The sequence below is a fragment of the Solea senegalensis genome, linkage group LG19 (assembly GCF_019176455.1).
Source record: "Solea senegalensis isolate Sse05_10M linkage group LG19, IFAPA_SoseM_1, whole genome shotgun sequence".
Lineage (NCBI taxonomy): Eukaryota > Metazoa > Chordata > Actinopteri > Pleuronectiformes > Soleidae > Solea > Solea senegalensis.
In genome coordinates, this window is record NC_058038.1 from 3564509 (window position 1) to 3579884 (window position 15376).

The 15376-nt window shown below is 42.5% G+C and overlaps 1 protein-coding gene across 4 annotated transcripts in view; it reads left to right on the forward strand.

The window, feature by feature from the left end:
* Positions 1–384: 384 nt before the first annotated feature.
* Positions 385–15376, forward strand: part of rhbdf1a (rhomboid 5 homolog 1a (Drosophila)) — a 45809-nt gene continuing 30817 nt past the window's right edge. For 2 of the 4 annotated variants that reach the window (XM_044051574.1, XM_044051575.1), the window contains exon 1: positions 385–597. Coding sequence is in view for 2 of the 4 variants with exons in the window: in XM_044051572.1 (XP_043907507.1) it covers positions 9255–9460 (206 nt within the window). In the remaining 2 variants the exon portion in view is untranslated. Of the gene's footprint in view, positions 598–9155; positions 9461–15376 lie in introns of those variants that run through there. The other 2 variants (XM_044051572.1, XM_044051573.1) reach the window with 2 other exon arrangements.

A 15376-nucleotide genomic window follows, 5' to 3' on the forward strand; every position in this document is an offset into this window, starting at 1 on the left:
TGATCTTGCCGGACTCGCCTCCTCGTCTGTCTCCAGTCCAGGGCGGGGCTCACCGCTCTGTCTTCGCCAAACTGAATCAGAGCTACAACCAGCCAACCACCGGCGGACAGGAGAGGGGTGAAAACTTAGCCCGGCTCGATCCATGGAGCAGCGGCGTCGGGAAGCTCAGTCCGTGGGTGGGAAGCTTAGACCCGGACGTTTCAGCCACATCAGCCCGCAGGAGGACTGCCGCCGCCTCCTCCGCTGCTGCTGCTGCCGCTGCCGGTGCGAAAAGGAACACTGACCGTATCTGACAGCAGCACCACACCGGGCTCGACTTCATTTAAAAAGAAAAAGAAAAGAAACATCTGCGCAGAAGAAGAAGAAGCAGAAGAAGAAGCAGAAGAAGAAGCAGAAGAAGAAGCAGAAGAAGAAGCAGAAGAAGAAGCAGAAGAAGCGTTAATTCCTGTCAGAACGATGTGACCAACCACTATCTGCTGTCTGGAGGACAATCTGTGGAGTGGAAGCGGATTTCTTTCTTTTTTTTTAATACATTTTTTTATTACTACTATAATTATTTTACACAGCTGGAGATCGTCTGAGCGGCGTGTCCTGAGGGTAAGTTGTACGTCATAATTTCGTCTCTGTGGTTGTTTCTTTACGGAAGGCAGCAGCCTGAGGAAACGCTGCTGCGCTCACGCGTCGTGATCGTGGAGGATAAGGGGGAAAAAAGAGAGAAGATAGTGGTCGGTTAATCGACTTGGGGGGAAAAAACCGTCACATTCAGAGTGAACTTAAAGTCAGAGGAGCATGTTTAGATTAAAACATAGACGTGTTTAAATGTTGTCTAATTCATTTTTTTAAAAAGTGTTAAATACCCAGGGGCGTTTCACGGGACTTTAGGGGCCCAGGCCCTTCAAACCAAACACTTCCTGGGGCAGTGGATTTGAAGACGTACAAAATCTTTCTTTGATGGTCTTACAGTGTTTTGCGTAAACATGGCTTCATGTCAATTAATGTACGCTGTGTACTTTGCGTTCCAAAAGTTGCATATTAGTTAAAAAAATAAATAAATAAATAAAGCCCTTTCTGTAGAACCATTTTCCAAAAATATCGTTTTAGGGCTCCCAAAAAGTAAATTCTGTGTGGCTAAAAAAGCAGATACGATTAGTTTTTGTGTAAACACTGGTTTATGTCAATTAATGTCATTGGACACACAAACCCATTGTAAACGCTGTAGTGTATATTCCAGGCCTGTATGTGGTGCTGTAACACCGCCACCGAAATACACCAAAAAAACAAAGAAGAAGCTCCCAAAATGCTGATTCTGTGTGGATAAAAAAAGCAGATATGAAACAAAATGTTTGCAGATTGTCCTTAAACTCTTAAGGTGGTCATCATTTTTTCCGTAAAACTAAACTAAACTAAAAAAAAACTAAGTAATTTTACCATAGAAACATTTAATATTTTACCTTTCAGGTAAAATGGATTACCAGAAACAGTAACTTAGATTTTTTTTGTGTAAACAACAAACCCACTGTAAAAAATGTAGTGTATATGCCAGGCCTGTGTGTGGTGCTGTAAATGTGCCACAGAAGTTAGCGCAAGTTAGCTACCAGAGAGTGAGGGCTATAATCCATTAAACAAAACAAGTATATGTCGAGTTCTACTGTATATATCAGGGTATGTGATCGGAGTGGAGCTGTAGCTGTAATTTCTACTATACCAGTGTGTGAAGTATATGTAAGGAAGAGGAGGATGATAAGAGAGCAAATGATCTCATTGGGAATAAACCTGTATAGGTCTGTAGCTGACTTTGTTTGGACTATTTACACCACTGTATTTTCACATTGGCGATAAAGGTGTTACTTTGAGAGCTGGATATTTTCTCAGGTGGTACTTGGTATAAAAAGTTTGAGAACCACTGCAATAGACAACAAAAACAGGAAGTAACACAACACAACACATCACTGCAGCATGTCATTATCACATACATTAGACCACAGTATCTGTTCAACCACCAGTGCTGGTGTCATTGCTTGTGTCTGAACTGGTCTGATTACGAGGTTTCATGACAAGTGGCGGTGACTTGTCATGTCTCTGTGGCAGCCTCGTTCCAACTGCAGTATTTTCAATTTCACAGTAACTATAACAGCAAGTAGTAGTTTTTCTTTTTTCCAAACAAAGACGTATACCTTTCAAGGACAGGGCATGGCCACAAAGCCCTGTGATCCATTGTTCTGCTTGAGACCAGAAAACACACTCATGTTCATTATATTATCCTCATATCTTTATACACTGTAAATAATGGTATCTATATAGTGCTTTTCTAGTCTTTGAAGGCCTCTTAAAGATGCTTTTAAACTACAGTTTTGCCCATTTACTCTGGAGCAATGTGGGGTTAAGCGTCTTGCCCAAGGACACATTGGCATGTAGACAATGTAGGTAATGGAACTCACAACCTTCCACTTAAAAGACAACTCGCTCTATCCACCATCGCTCAGATTATGCTAAAATGTGTATCTTCCATCCACTTTGTACACTAAACTAAACATGTTTTTGAATATATATTGAATTTATTACACACATATCCAGGGAGAGATGACTGTTGGTGAGCGCTGTAGAAGCAGGCGTTCTCCTCCCTGTGGCACATACATGTACCAGCAGAGTACTTCTGCTGTGGAGTGATTTTTGGGATACCGCTGTACTTTGCAGCCCGTCAGCATCCACTGTGGCTCAGGAGTAAGGCCTCTCGATATGCGCCAAATCCCCGTTGCATATGTGATCAGGTCACACGTACATGCCCGAGGTTCCATTCATACTGGAATGTGGGGTCTGTGCTGGTGTGGCGTTCCACGCATGAGTACCTGATCCCACATTCTTTTCCGTTCCAGTATGTTGACGTAACTGGAGCCTACTGTACGTCGTCCACTTGTATGGTCAGCTTTGTCACAAATATGGACGCCAGCAAATTGGAGGCTTCTGTTGAGGATTCTGGTAGATGCAGAAACCACCGAGTGGAAGGGTTCGGTTCGATACAGTACAGTGGGTAATTTTGGTGTGTTTCCATAGGGAACCAAAATAACTGGCCCCAACTGTTCCTTTGTTGGCACCTTTCCCTTGGGGTACCAGAGTTAAATCGTACGGTACGGTCACGGTAGCTCCATTTACGACAAAAAACGTAATTCCCTTGCAGTCTCAAACCGAGCAGGAATAAAAGATCTGCTGGACTTCCTCCGTTGTTTATGTTTTTGTGTTACGTTCAATGTCGTCGTTTGTTGCTACATGCCCATCGGGCACAGCCTGCACCCCTATCTCCTACCAAGTAAAGGAACCGATTTCAGTTGAAACTCAAGCCTGACCCAGGGCTTTACCATTCCAAACCATACTCCGTACTCCACCAAACAAAACCGTACCATGATGGAAACGCAGCATAAGAGGATTCTTACATAACGAATGCCATAAGTCATTCTCAGGCAATTACCTCCAGTGGTAGGTCCCCTGAAAATACTTGCCACTTAAAAGATTGTTGAAGTAGTGGACTTAATCAGGTGTGAAATGAGTCCTCTGTCCAGTGAGACCTAAGAGGATAAGCTACTTTTGAAAAAAATATATAATTTAAACTTCGTTTGGAGACATTTGAGACAAAGTCTTGATGGTTTTAATTTCACCGTCAGGCTCCATTATTATCTGCAGTCGTGGCGGATGTTCGAGGATGGCTCAGCCTAACGAAGGAATGCTCAAAAATGACTTAGCCGTTGAATAATCATGCATCACATCGTGTCATGTCACACCATGACTTCATTTCTCCTCTTTCTGCTGCTGCTCCCTCCTCTCAAACCTCCTCCTGGTCAGCATCTTCCTCACTCATGCCTGCATGTCACATTTCCATACAGCACATGCAGGCGATGCATAATTCATGAGGACAATCCAGATGAAAAGAGTGGCATGCACTTCTTTTGAGCGCTCTATACCTGACCCTGTCTTTTCCTTGCTCAGATCTTTGTTTTCTTTTGAACTGTGACTTACGCCAGGCTCTGACACGCGGTGACTCAAAGCGACTCATGGCCAAGAGTCACAAAGGGGGGAACAGATTCCACAAAGACCTACACATGGAGGCCGGGACCACCGGAACATGTAGATTTGACTCATCACAAGCTGAAAGCTGCGGGACAGCAGCAGCAGCAACAGCAACAGCTCATATAATTACTGAATTACCAAACCTCAGTGTTGTTGACATGGGAAAGGTTACGCGCCACAGCGTCCCACAATACCTGAGCAGGCTGAAGTGAAACCGTAGCCGTACTGTATTAGAAACTGCTGAGTTATTTTGGCAGAGAGGACACAAGAGCACATGGCCTGGTTTGTGTGCCCAGTGTTCCTGAAACCTTATCACATGGAGGGAGTGTGTGGGGAGGGGGATTATTGCTCGGGGTGATGTAATCACACCAATAAAGCAAGGCCCTGATGTGTGATAGTCGCTGTCATGCTCATCCTCTGTATCTCCTCCAAGTGGATCCCAGAGAGAATATTCCCACTGTGTGTGTGCGTGCGTGTGTGTGTGATTGTTTGGATGTTCTTGTGGGTTTCTAATACTCAGAAGGAGGTTGTAGAAGATCTGATAAGGCAGGTGTACCAAGAAGTCCTGCAGAGACTGGCTGGTATGTAAATTTTGGAAGGGACCACACTGTAGTCATGCCCACATTACTCATGGCGCTGATATCTGTCTGTCTGTCCTGCCAAGTGCGTAGTCCTCTACTCAACTGCTTCATGGTGTTGCCTTCAACGGCAGTTTTTGTAGTTCATTCAAGTCCAGGATTTGGACTCAACACTACTGATCTATCAGGGCTGGTGACTCGACCTTCAAGCATACGTTGCTGTATACAGATTGAAAGTTGAAAATTGAGGATTCTGACTTTTTTGATATCTGTAACTGCATAACTGTGTTGAACTTGGCAGGTGATTTACTGAGGGCAATGGGATATGCAGCGCTGACTTTGACACTGTTTGGATAAGAAATACAAGAGATATTGGTTAAAAGAAAAAACACATTGCATCAATGCTTCACCAAGGGTTGGGTCTTAATTTGCTACGTTCCACGCGGCTGCATAGCATTTCCGCATACACGCACATGCCCGCGGTTCCGTCCGTACTGACGAAGCTCTGCGTTCTCTGTTGTATGTCCTTGTGTTCTTTGAGCGCTCAGTCGTGCATGCGTGGGTACCAGTAGTCCTGGGCCTAAGTCACAGGTTGTAAAGAGAGATGTGCTCCACCAATGTCATGTGACCAGAATGTGAGTCAGGAATGCCCATGTGTGCCACACTGTAGTGATCATGTGAGCTATGTGGGCTCACTTTAAGATCTTCTTCTTTCGGCTCCTCCATTTAGGGTTCAGTGATCTGCCTCCATCTAGTCTTCTCCCTTGTGTCCTCTTTTGTTACACCAACTGTCCTCAAGTCCTCCTTTATGACATCTTACTTTTTTCCTCTTACCCGACAGCTCCATCTTCTAGATGTCCACTATGATCGCAGACTCTCTCACTTTATTTCCAAACCGTTCAACCTGAGCTGTCTCTCGAATTTGCTCGTTTCTAATCCTGTCCATCCTGGTCACTCCCAATGAAAATCTCTGCCAACTCCAGCTCATGTAATACCGTGTCATTTGTGTTTATTGTAACGTGAGTTTTTTCAAGTGAACCTCTGGAGTCAATCTTGAAAAATGACTCAGACTCAAACTTGATGACTTGGACTCGTCAGTGACTCAGAGTCAAACACTGGAGACTCAAACTCCACCTGGACTTGAGGTTTAGTGACTTGACTGTAGTTACACTGTCAACAATTACAAACACTCAGGAGTCAAACTCAACTCGGGCTCCACGTTATTTGCTTGACTGGGCTGGATCGACACATTCTGCATTAGTTCCGTGGTGATAATTTACACATGTGTGTCTAATCCTTTCATGATGATGCAAGTACAGATCCGATGCTCTGCTGATGAGATGACGCAGTCTTCAAAAATACTAAGCGGCTCGCTGCATAGGTTTCCTGGAATAGGCCCTCAGAAAATGTTAAAACGGCCTGTTCCCGGACCCTCTTCATGATTGTGGGGTCATTTTCCTTTTCTCCAGACGCTGGACACACTTGTGTCTCCGTTGAGATGAAACGAGCGTCGCCAGGCTGAACTGTTCCATGTGTTCTGAGCACATGCTCCTCTAAATAGCCTCAGGCCGTTTCGTCAGCAAACACATCTGTATCGTGAGTTCAGAATGGTTCCACTTGGAAATCCGGGGAGTTTAATGTGGTCGTATGTTTAAAGAGTTGAGGCTGCTGCGACGTTGCAGTCTCTATCTGTAATATCGAAAGGACTTTCATTTGTCATGAGGTTTGTATTTAGGGCTGCAGCCATTTCTTTGTCACATGGAGCAAAGAAATCATTAAAACTGAATAATTTTGGTTTGTGGACAAAACAAGACACATGAGAAAGTCAATAATCAATATTTTTTAACATTTTATTACATTTTGTGGGCCAAGCAACTAATCCATTAATCGAGAAAATAATGGTCAATTATTTATTAGTTTGGAAAACCCTCAATTGATGTTTTTCTTGTCATTTTATGGACCAAAAAGCAAATAATCAACAGTAATCAACATTCTACATGCTTTTAACATTCTTCTGGGTCATAATGTTCCCTTAAGCAAGTTTAAACACCAGTAAATATTATATTTCTGCTTATTTCAAAGGTTTAAACAGCTCTGATGATTGTAACTTTGAGCCAAAAATAAAAACAGTTGTGTGCGGTTACACCACAGGGACTCGTTAAGTTGTTAGATTTATGTTATAGCCCTTCTGGCTAAAGTTATCTTTGGAATCTCCACTATTATGATATAAATTTAAGATGTATTTCTGTGCGTATCAGCTGAAACGTGGACGCCGTGCCAGCCAAAGCTTAATGCCCTTAAGTGTTACAGAGATAAATTATAAATGATCGTGTATCTGTCGTCACCGGCGGCGTGTGCTTTGTGTGAAACCTGTCGACGGCAGCAGCAGCAGTAGCAGCAGCAGCAGCAGCGTCTAGAGAGGTCAAGCATGTTAACCAACCCGTTCTGCTACTTTAGAAGCAACGCACGTGATTTGTCTGTTTAAAGATATTGGTTACGACTGCTCCCACGACTGAGCTCAAACAGACGTAAGCTCCAGAAGGCATGTGAGGTATGTATTTGGTCGTTTTTTTTCACGAGAGCCCACAGGCAAGTGTTTGATCTTAACCTCGCCGGGCGCCCACTCGCTCAGCTCGTACCTTGATGACTTTAATGCGGTTACTGGGATTGACTCAGTCAGTCGCGGTGATTCTTCTCACATGTCAAACAAGGTGGTATTTGTGGGGGGAAACAGAAACCAATGTTGTTTTCCTGGTGTCTGCCGTGCTGCTTGTGAGCAGCTACATTTTACTTTGTTAATGATGCAGGGGACAAAAACAAGAGAACATGTTTTGGTTGTGGTGCATTGGTTTTTAATTATAACAGGAAGTGGAAGTGGAAGGAGCATTTGCTTGCACAGATTTGAAGCATCTCACTGACTGGTGCCTGTTTTTGCTGTGTGAGCCAGACAGGCTTCATCCCTCAGGCTGCATTTTTCTGTCTTAACCCAACAGAGCCCGAGAGATATTGACTGAACCCGACTCAAACCTGTCCAAACACACGTCCTGTATTCTACACAGTCAGACTAAGCTGAAGCATGGTGATTGTTAGCCTTCATTTATAGTTATGGCAAATGAAAAGAAAGTTATTTTACATCCAGGAGGAAGCAACTACTAACTCCATGAACACTCTAGGGATGTATGTATTTAATTATTAAATTAATTTGATTGTAGGGTTGCAACCAAGGATTATTTTCATAATCTATTAAACGATTTATTTTCTTGATTGGTCGATTACCTGTTTGGTCTGTAAAATGTCAAAAAATGTTGATCAATGTTTACCAAACCTGGAAATTATGATGATCTCAAACGTCTTGTTTTGTCCACAAATTATTTCTTTGTTATATTGAGCAAAAAACCCAGAAAATATTTGCATTTAAGAAACTGATTTAATTATTGAACAAACTCACACTGATTCATAAATGATGAAAACACTTTTAATCGGCGATAATCAATTGATAATCGCTGTAGAAATGATCAAATTTACCAATGTCTTTGAATGCATCTCGTTAGCTGCTCCCACTTGCTCAACAAACTGTGGACCCTGCATTACTTTCACTAACTCTTATGCGTTGGGATTTTAGAATATTCTAATATTTGATAAATAATACCTCTGAATATTCAAGGGTTAGGGTTAACCCTAACCCTAGCCCGCACGGATACACACAAGTCACACACCTAATGACTTAACACACGAAGACTCACAAACACGACAATCACTTCAACTGTAATCGCTGATAAGTATTGACATAATCCAACCTTGGAGGAAAAGGATAACATTCAATATCATGGAACACACAGTTTTTACTCGCTGTACATCAATTTATTAACCGCTTACGCCGTATTTTCAATGACGCAATAATAAAAATGACTATCATTTCTTTTTGTCCAAACCTAGCCTGACCCCTCGGGTCCCTGCGGGCTCAGGTTGGGTTTCCATGCTCTAGTTGTGTGACTCACAGTCGTTGCATCCAGTTGTTTCCATCCAATTACATCTTGGTGGTGGCATGATGCAGCGGCGGCCATGTTGGTGAAGTCAGCTGTGATGTAATGGTGTCGTGCAGCAGCAGCAGCAGCAGGACTATTTCAGGTCTACCTCACGAGCCAGATAGCCGTACATGAGGCGGTGTTCTCAGAATTTACTAGCGGCCTTTGATGCACAGGTTTGGTGAAAACCCGGGAGGCAGGGCTAAATTGAAAGTATGGGTTTGGATGAATTGTTTGGAGTTGTTCGGCTGAAGCCACCATTAGGCTGTAGCAGAGATGAAAACATCTAATTTGGGGTTGGTAGTTACAGGCTGTTTCTGGTCGCACAGCTTGTGTTCTCACTGACATGGTGTCTGAGGTTGGTTAACCTCAGGGCAAAGCTCATTTTCAGAGCTGTGGGAATGCTGCGCGTGTGTGTTTTTCCCCCGGAAAGCCAGCGCACACAGACGAGCTGCAGTGACTCCTTGAACTTTGATCTTCCTCTCTGAGTGTGAAAAAGTCTCAAGAGGGGCGTGTCGGCAAGATAAAGCAATAAATATCTTTTCTTTTTAACCTGCTGCCTCGAGACAGAAATATACAGTCTGTGTCAGGTATGTTGCAACTGCATAGTTTTATGTGGGTGAAATCCCTTGACGGGGGATTTCATTTCAAAGCTCACACGGGGTTAAGTTACGGCAGCACAGCTCCATGTTCAACTTGTGGAAAGTCTGTACAGTCGCATGCAGGCGACCGCTGTCAGAGGACGTCCTCAGTGATCGACAGATTAAATGTCAAGTCGGCGTCATGCAAATGCAGTAGGTGAGCGCCGGGAACACTGTGTTTGTGTGTGAAGATTATTGCAGTGCAGCCATGGGTGGTTGTTTGTCTCTATATGTGATGGACTGGCGACCTGTCCATCCCCGACCCCAATACAGTGGTAGAAGATGGATGGGTGAATGGATGGAAGTGCAGCCATTTTGTGCCAATGCAGGCATTTTCTGAAGGTTGGAAAACCTACATTGTGTCGCTTTTAAATATTGCACTGTACACATTGGAAACGATTAATACCTTGCAGAACGGTGCAGACAAGTTAAATCTATTAAACAGGGAATATTTTATATACAGTATGTCTATGTATATATAACTAATCCTTGACTTGTACTAAATCATAACAGAAACCGAATCATGTTTGCAATGTCAAAAGATCACCGCTAGATGTTTTGTTGTCTTTCATATATATATATATATATATATATATATATATATATATATATATATATATATATATATATATATATATACATATAATATATATATATATATACATATATATATATATATATATATATGTGTATATATGTGTATATATGTGTATATATATATGTGTATATATATATATATATACATATATAGTTACATAGCATATAGCATATAACATGCATACTCTGAATGTAGGTGGGAATAATGAATGTATGTCATTGAAGCTTCTACTGAATGAGTGTTATGGACTAAAGCAAAAGTAGGTAGAATCTAGTAACGGCATCTTTGCTCTGCTGAGTCTAATGTTTTGTACACAGTCCCTGATAAAGAAGGTTAAGAAAATAAGATATTTCCCCCCAAATTGTTCAGCCCCAGAAAGTGGTTGCAAGCCAAGCCTAATGATACTGTATGTCAGTACTACTGTAGTGTAACGTGTGCTCTGTGGGTCTTGGTCGTTGTGTAATGATGGCGCCGTTTGTTTACTTTTTCTCAGATCATTGTCAGGCCACAGGACCCCAGGACCCGTTTAAGGAACACCCCGACTGATACAGTATCCCAGCAGCAATGATAGTGCAGTTTTAAATAGGAACGCTTTCCACGGACCAGCCCGCTCCAACAACCCCTCCCCACCCCCAAACACCCCCACACCCATCCACCGCTATGCTGCCCCCTCTATCTTTGGCACAGTCCGCTGTCCTGCCCAGAGGCTGTGAATCCTCATTGTGTACCAGACTGCTAAACTCAAGTTGACTGTTCCCTGAATGGAGCAGCAGACACACACACACATGCGCGCGCACACACACACACACACACACACACATGCGCGCGCACACACACACACACACGGTTATATCTGGACAGTTTCAACAGTCCGACCAACATCCCATTCACATACCATGCACCAAACTCACTCCAGCAGCTTTCCCAGAAACCAGGGTGTGTTTTGGCCTCCACTGTGACTTGTCTTCTTTTACTTTTACTTTTTTTTTTTCAGACGAGCTGGATCTCAGTCAGTGAGTGAAGGCTCCTTTTGTTTTGACTGAACTTCAGCCATTTAAGTTTTTTAAATGCCAATGCTGGACTCTCAACTAAAATAAGCCAATGGTGCGTCCCAAAGCGCTGCGTTAGTCCTAGAGACAGACTGATAAATCGGACCAATATTTGGCATCTGCTGATTATTATTTATCTATCAGCCAATTTCACAAATAATTATTGGCGCGTTAGAGGTGAGCTTAACACGATGATGACAGAAGTGACATCGAGCATTGTTTGTACTTGCTCCACGGGCGTTGTTCGATGCCATCGCTCCTCGTAAACTACAAACGGCCTGTTTGTTGACATGTTTTCCTTCACTCTACATTCATCACCTGAGTCATTGGCATGATTGATTGTCGGTTGATCCAGTTTCGTACACAAGCATTTTGACCTACGTCCATTGGTCACGCCTCTTGGAAGGAAGTGGGAGGTGACTTCAACATTCTTTCCAAACTTTCTACAAATCAGCATCAGTCATCGGAAAAAGAAAACGTCTAGTTTTTCAAAGTCATGTTGACATGAGAGTCCAACTGAAATTGTCCAACGAACACCACATAATGCAGTTGGTAGTTGAATTGCAATTGCATGTAAAGCTGTAGTGTTAAGCATCTTTGGCGAGAAAGGTGCTATATAAATACTTACATTTTAAATGTGCATTGAAACTTACTGTGCTTAGCTCTTCCGTTGCTGCACGCAGGAAGTGATTTGTTTTAGGCAACAGCGTTGCACTCGTAAATGCCAGGCGACTGCAAACAAGTTTGAGTCTGACTTTAAAACACAAAGGAACGAACGGAAGAGTTTAAAAAAATGAAATTTGCCGCTCAAAAAAATCTTGTTGTTCAGCAGTTTGTCGGGATAAAAACGTCTCGACTCCACCCGCCCCTGCGCTGCTGCTGTATACACACAAACGCTCCCTCGGTCAGGACTGATAATTTTGATTCTTGTCAGAGCCTGTTTACAGATGAAGGACGCAGCATATAAATGCCCCGGCTCTTACCCACAAATAGATTCCAGTTAATCTGATTGGCAGTGTTTCACGTTTGCCAGGTTGAGTGACGTGGCCTCCTGCCAGGCACCTTCAGCATATTTAAACAAGTACCTGATTCAGTTTCTCTCAACTTTCCCTTTTCTGCCGCCGCCTCTTCCTCCCTTCGTTCATACTTGTGCCAACTTTCCCTTCCACTTGCCAGCTGACAGGCCCTGTGATGCCTCGTGCCAGGGAAAATGATGTAAAAAAACAACAACTCTCATTTACGGTGCCCGCTTGATCTCGGCCAGCAATAGTGAAGGGCGCCGCGCTCCGAGCCTAATAATACGCGGTGAAGTGCAAGCGTAATCAATCAGACCGAGACGTAAACAAACACGCGGAGTAATGCAAATGAGAAGTCATTTATTCCTGGAGCCTGTCACGGTCTGTACTCCCACTCTGGGACTCAACATTTATTTTTTAACTTTCACGTCTCAGACATTCAGTCTCCTCACCGATCTTTTCTTTCTCCTGCATGACAATATTCTCCAGAGTTGTCAAACCTGGCACAGAGTGCTCGTCGCTCACTCTGTGTGTGTGTGTGTGTGTGTGTGTGTGTGTGTGTGTGTGTGTGTGAGCTGTGACCTGTGGGGAAAATGTGACTATTTTCCAAAAGACAAAGAGTCTGTGTGTTTTCTTCACTTACATCAGGAGCGAGGAGGCCTCTCCCCCTCACGCTGGACCCGGGACAGTCCCACAGGACCTGCCCCGGCCTTCCCAGTTTTCCTGTGCCTTTTGTTGGGAGTTTTCCACAGATCTCAGAGTCCAGCTGCACGGCTTCATTCTTTCGTCTTCCTGTCCCTTAATCCTCACTTTTGCACCTCAGGAATGGCGGCTCAGAGACCCTGACACCATCTCTGGGTGTCCCCTCAGGTCCCCCCTTCCCCACACACACTCATTTAATCAGAGTAGACTGTCACAATGATCCACTTGAAATAATATTGTTTTGTCTTTAGTGAAATTTGGTCATGAATAAGTGACTTTAGGGAGCTAAAAATCTTTTTCACATGCACTCAATGGCAAAATTATTATGTGAGGACGACCGATATGGATTTTTCCTCTTGTCAATGCCGATTTTTAGAAATTGGGCCGATAATTGATGCTGATTTTTTATTTTTTATTTTTTGGCCCATATATGTCGTTGATTTTCTTTTTTTCCCCCACCATCTAATAAAATATAACTTGTTTAATCATCACAAATGATCTCTCTCCATTCTGCACTTTATTTCTGCACTGCAATTATTTAATAACATAATGTGTAAACTAAATAATAAATATATGAAACAGGTCGAAAAAAGCTGCAAATAATGGTTATTTTCATAATCGATTAATCAGGCAATTATATTCCATGATTAATCGAATAATCGTTTGGTCCATAAAATGCCAGAAAATGCTGAAAAATGTCTATCAGTGTTTGTGGAAATGATGAGGTTCTTGAAATCTTGTTTTGTCCCCAAACTAAAAATGATTCACTTTTCATGATTTCTTTGTTATGTGAAGCAAAGAAACCAGAAAATATTCAAATTTAAGAAGCTGAAACGATCAGAAATCTTGTTTTAATTGTTGATGATTAATCGGTCTACATGAATAGTATCAGTCCGTAATTAATAATAATAATCTAAAATAATCTAAATCCCAATATGATTCAAATCAGAAGACACTGCAGTTATCTGATGAAGATACACGTGTGAAGATACAACGACCCAAAAATATCACTCTTTACATGAGAAAATGTGTTTTCTTTGTGGACAGACACCAAAAAATGTCGATTGAGAATTTTTTTGCATGAAAATGACGATTAAAATGCAAAAATATATGTTTTTACGGAATATAATTTTGGACCATATCCTTTATTCCTTCGTTATTCTAATTATTATTAAATGGACGAGGTAGCAGATCATGCTGAAAGTTGCTCCTCATGTGGGTGAAATATTTGTGGCTTTGCAGTTGTTTCCAGACAGAGACACACGCAACAATCTGTTTTCCAGAGAAATGGCTGGTCCTCACATGTGCAGAGAGAAAAAGAAATGCCTCACCTCATATTTATCTGAGTCATTGCTCTGCCATCTGCACTATGTTGTTCACAGACTCTACCAGAATGTCACGTGACACACTTTTGTGTCCCACCACAGTGACACACACACACACACAAACTTGTTTTTATATCTAAGTGAGGGCCATGTCATAGACATAATGCATTCCCTTACCCTAACCTTAACTTAAACCCAATTTCAACACAACCCTAAAACCAGATCTTAAACCTGAAAAAGCCCTCTTATGACCATCATGATATTCAGGCCGCCTGGATTCATTTTCATGAGTTCTTCTGCCCCCGTTTTCCCAAGATAACTTTCACTTTTGATATCTGACAAATATTCAACCATTTAGGAATTACAGTAGTGAGAAAGCGCTGGTGAATCTCGTCTGTGATTGGACACACACACACTCACACACATATAGAAACGGAGTCTTCAGGTGTCGAGTCAGTCAGGTCCATTGAATAGCCAACCGGGGGTTGGCAGGTCACGGCGCATGGCGTTCACGATCAATCACACCACACCCTGAAGCACGCCGTGCATTGACGTCTACTTGCTTGTAAATAGGACCATCATTTTCAAAAATGGACACAGTGTTTTATTAAAAAAGGCCTGAAACGAGCGTTTGAAACCATAAACTCCTGAGGAAAATGTTTACTGACGTGATTATAACTCAAGAAACAGACTCATTCTCTTCTATGCTCTGACGGCTGATGAAGAGAATACGTGGCTTTATTTGTTGCAGAGAAACAACCTCGTATTTGTGTGTGAAACAAAAAAAAGAAAGAAAAAGATTTCCTCTTCTCTCACCAAATCCAGAGGGGTTAGGAGATTAAACAGGCGTCTGTGGATGTTGCCTCTGCGAAAGCAAAATGAATTTCTGCCTGAACAGACAAATCGGATTGTTTTATTGTGATTTATATCATATGAGAATCTGTCTTTCTGTGATACGGGACACTTAAGGAGTCTTTTTTTCTTTCAGTTAATATTATTCCCTGCTTGGCTTACCCCGGCCTACATCAGCACACTCTCATCCCACGTGTGTACAAACACGCTGTGTGTGTACATATATATATATCGACGACCTGCGCGGCCAGGAAATCGATGCAGTCGGATCAATGACTGTTGCGGGGCTGCAAATCTTTCAAGGAGACGTTTTGCAGCCGCCTGAGGCGCGACAGTGATTTCCATTTGAGGGTTTGAAAGCACAAACACGGGTAAAAGCATCAAAATTAGACCGCGCGCTGAAGGTTGAGTCAGTTTATGAGGGAAAAACACAAAGGCATGGAATCAAAGTAATTCATTGTGAAAGTGACTGAATTTGGTAAACGTGAGCTTACCTATGTTTATTTTCCTGGTATGGTTTGTGTACCATAC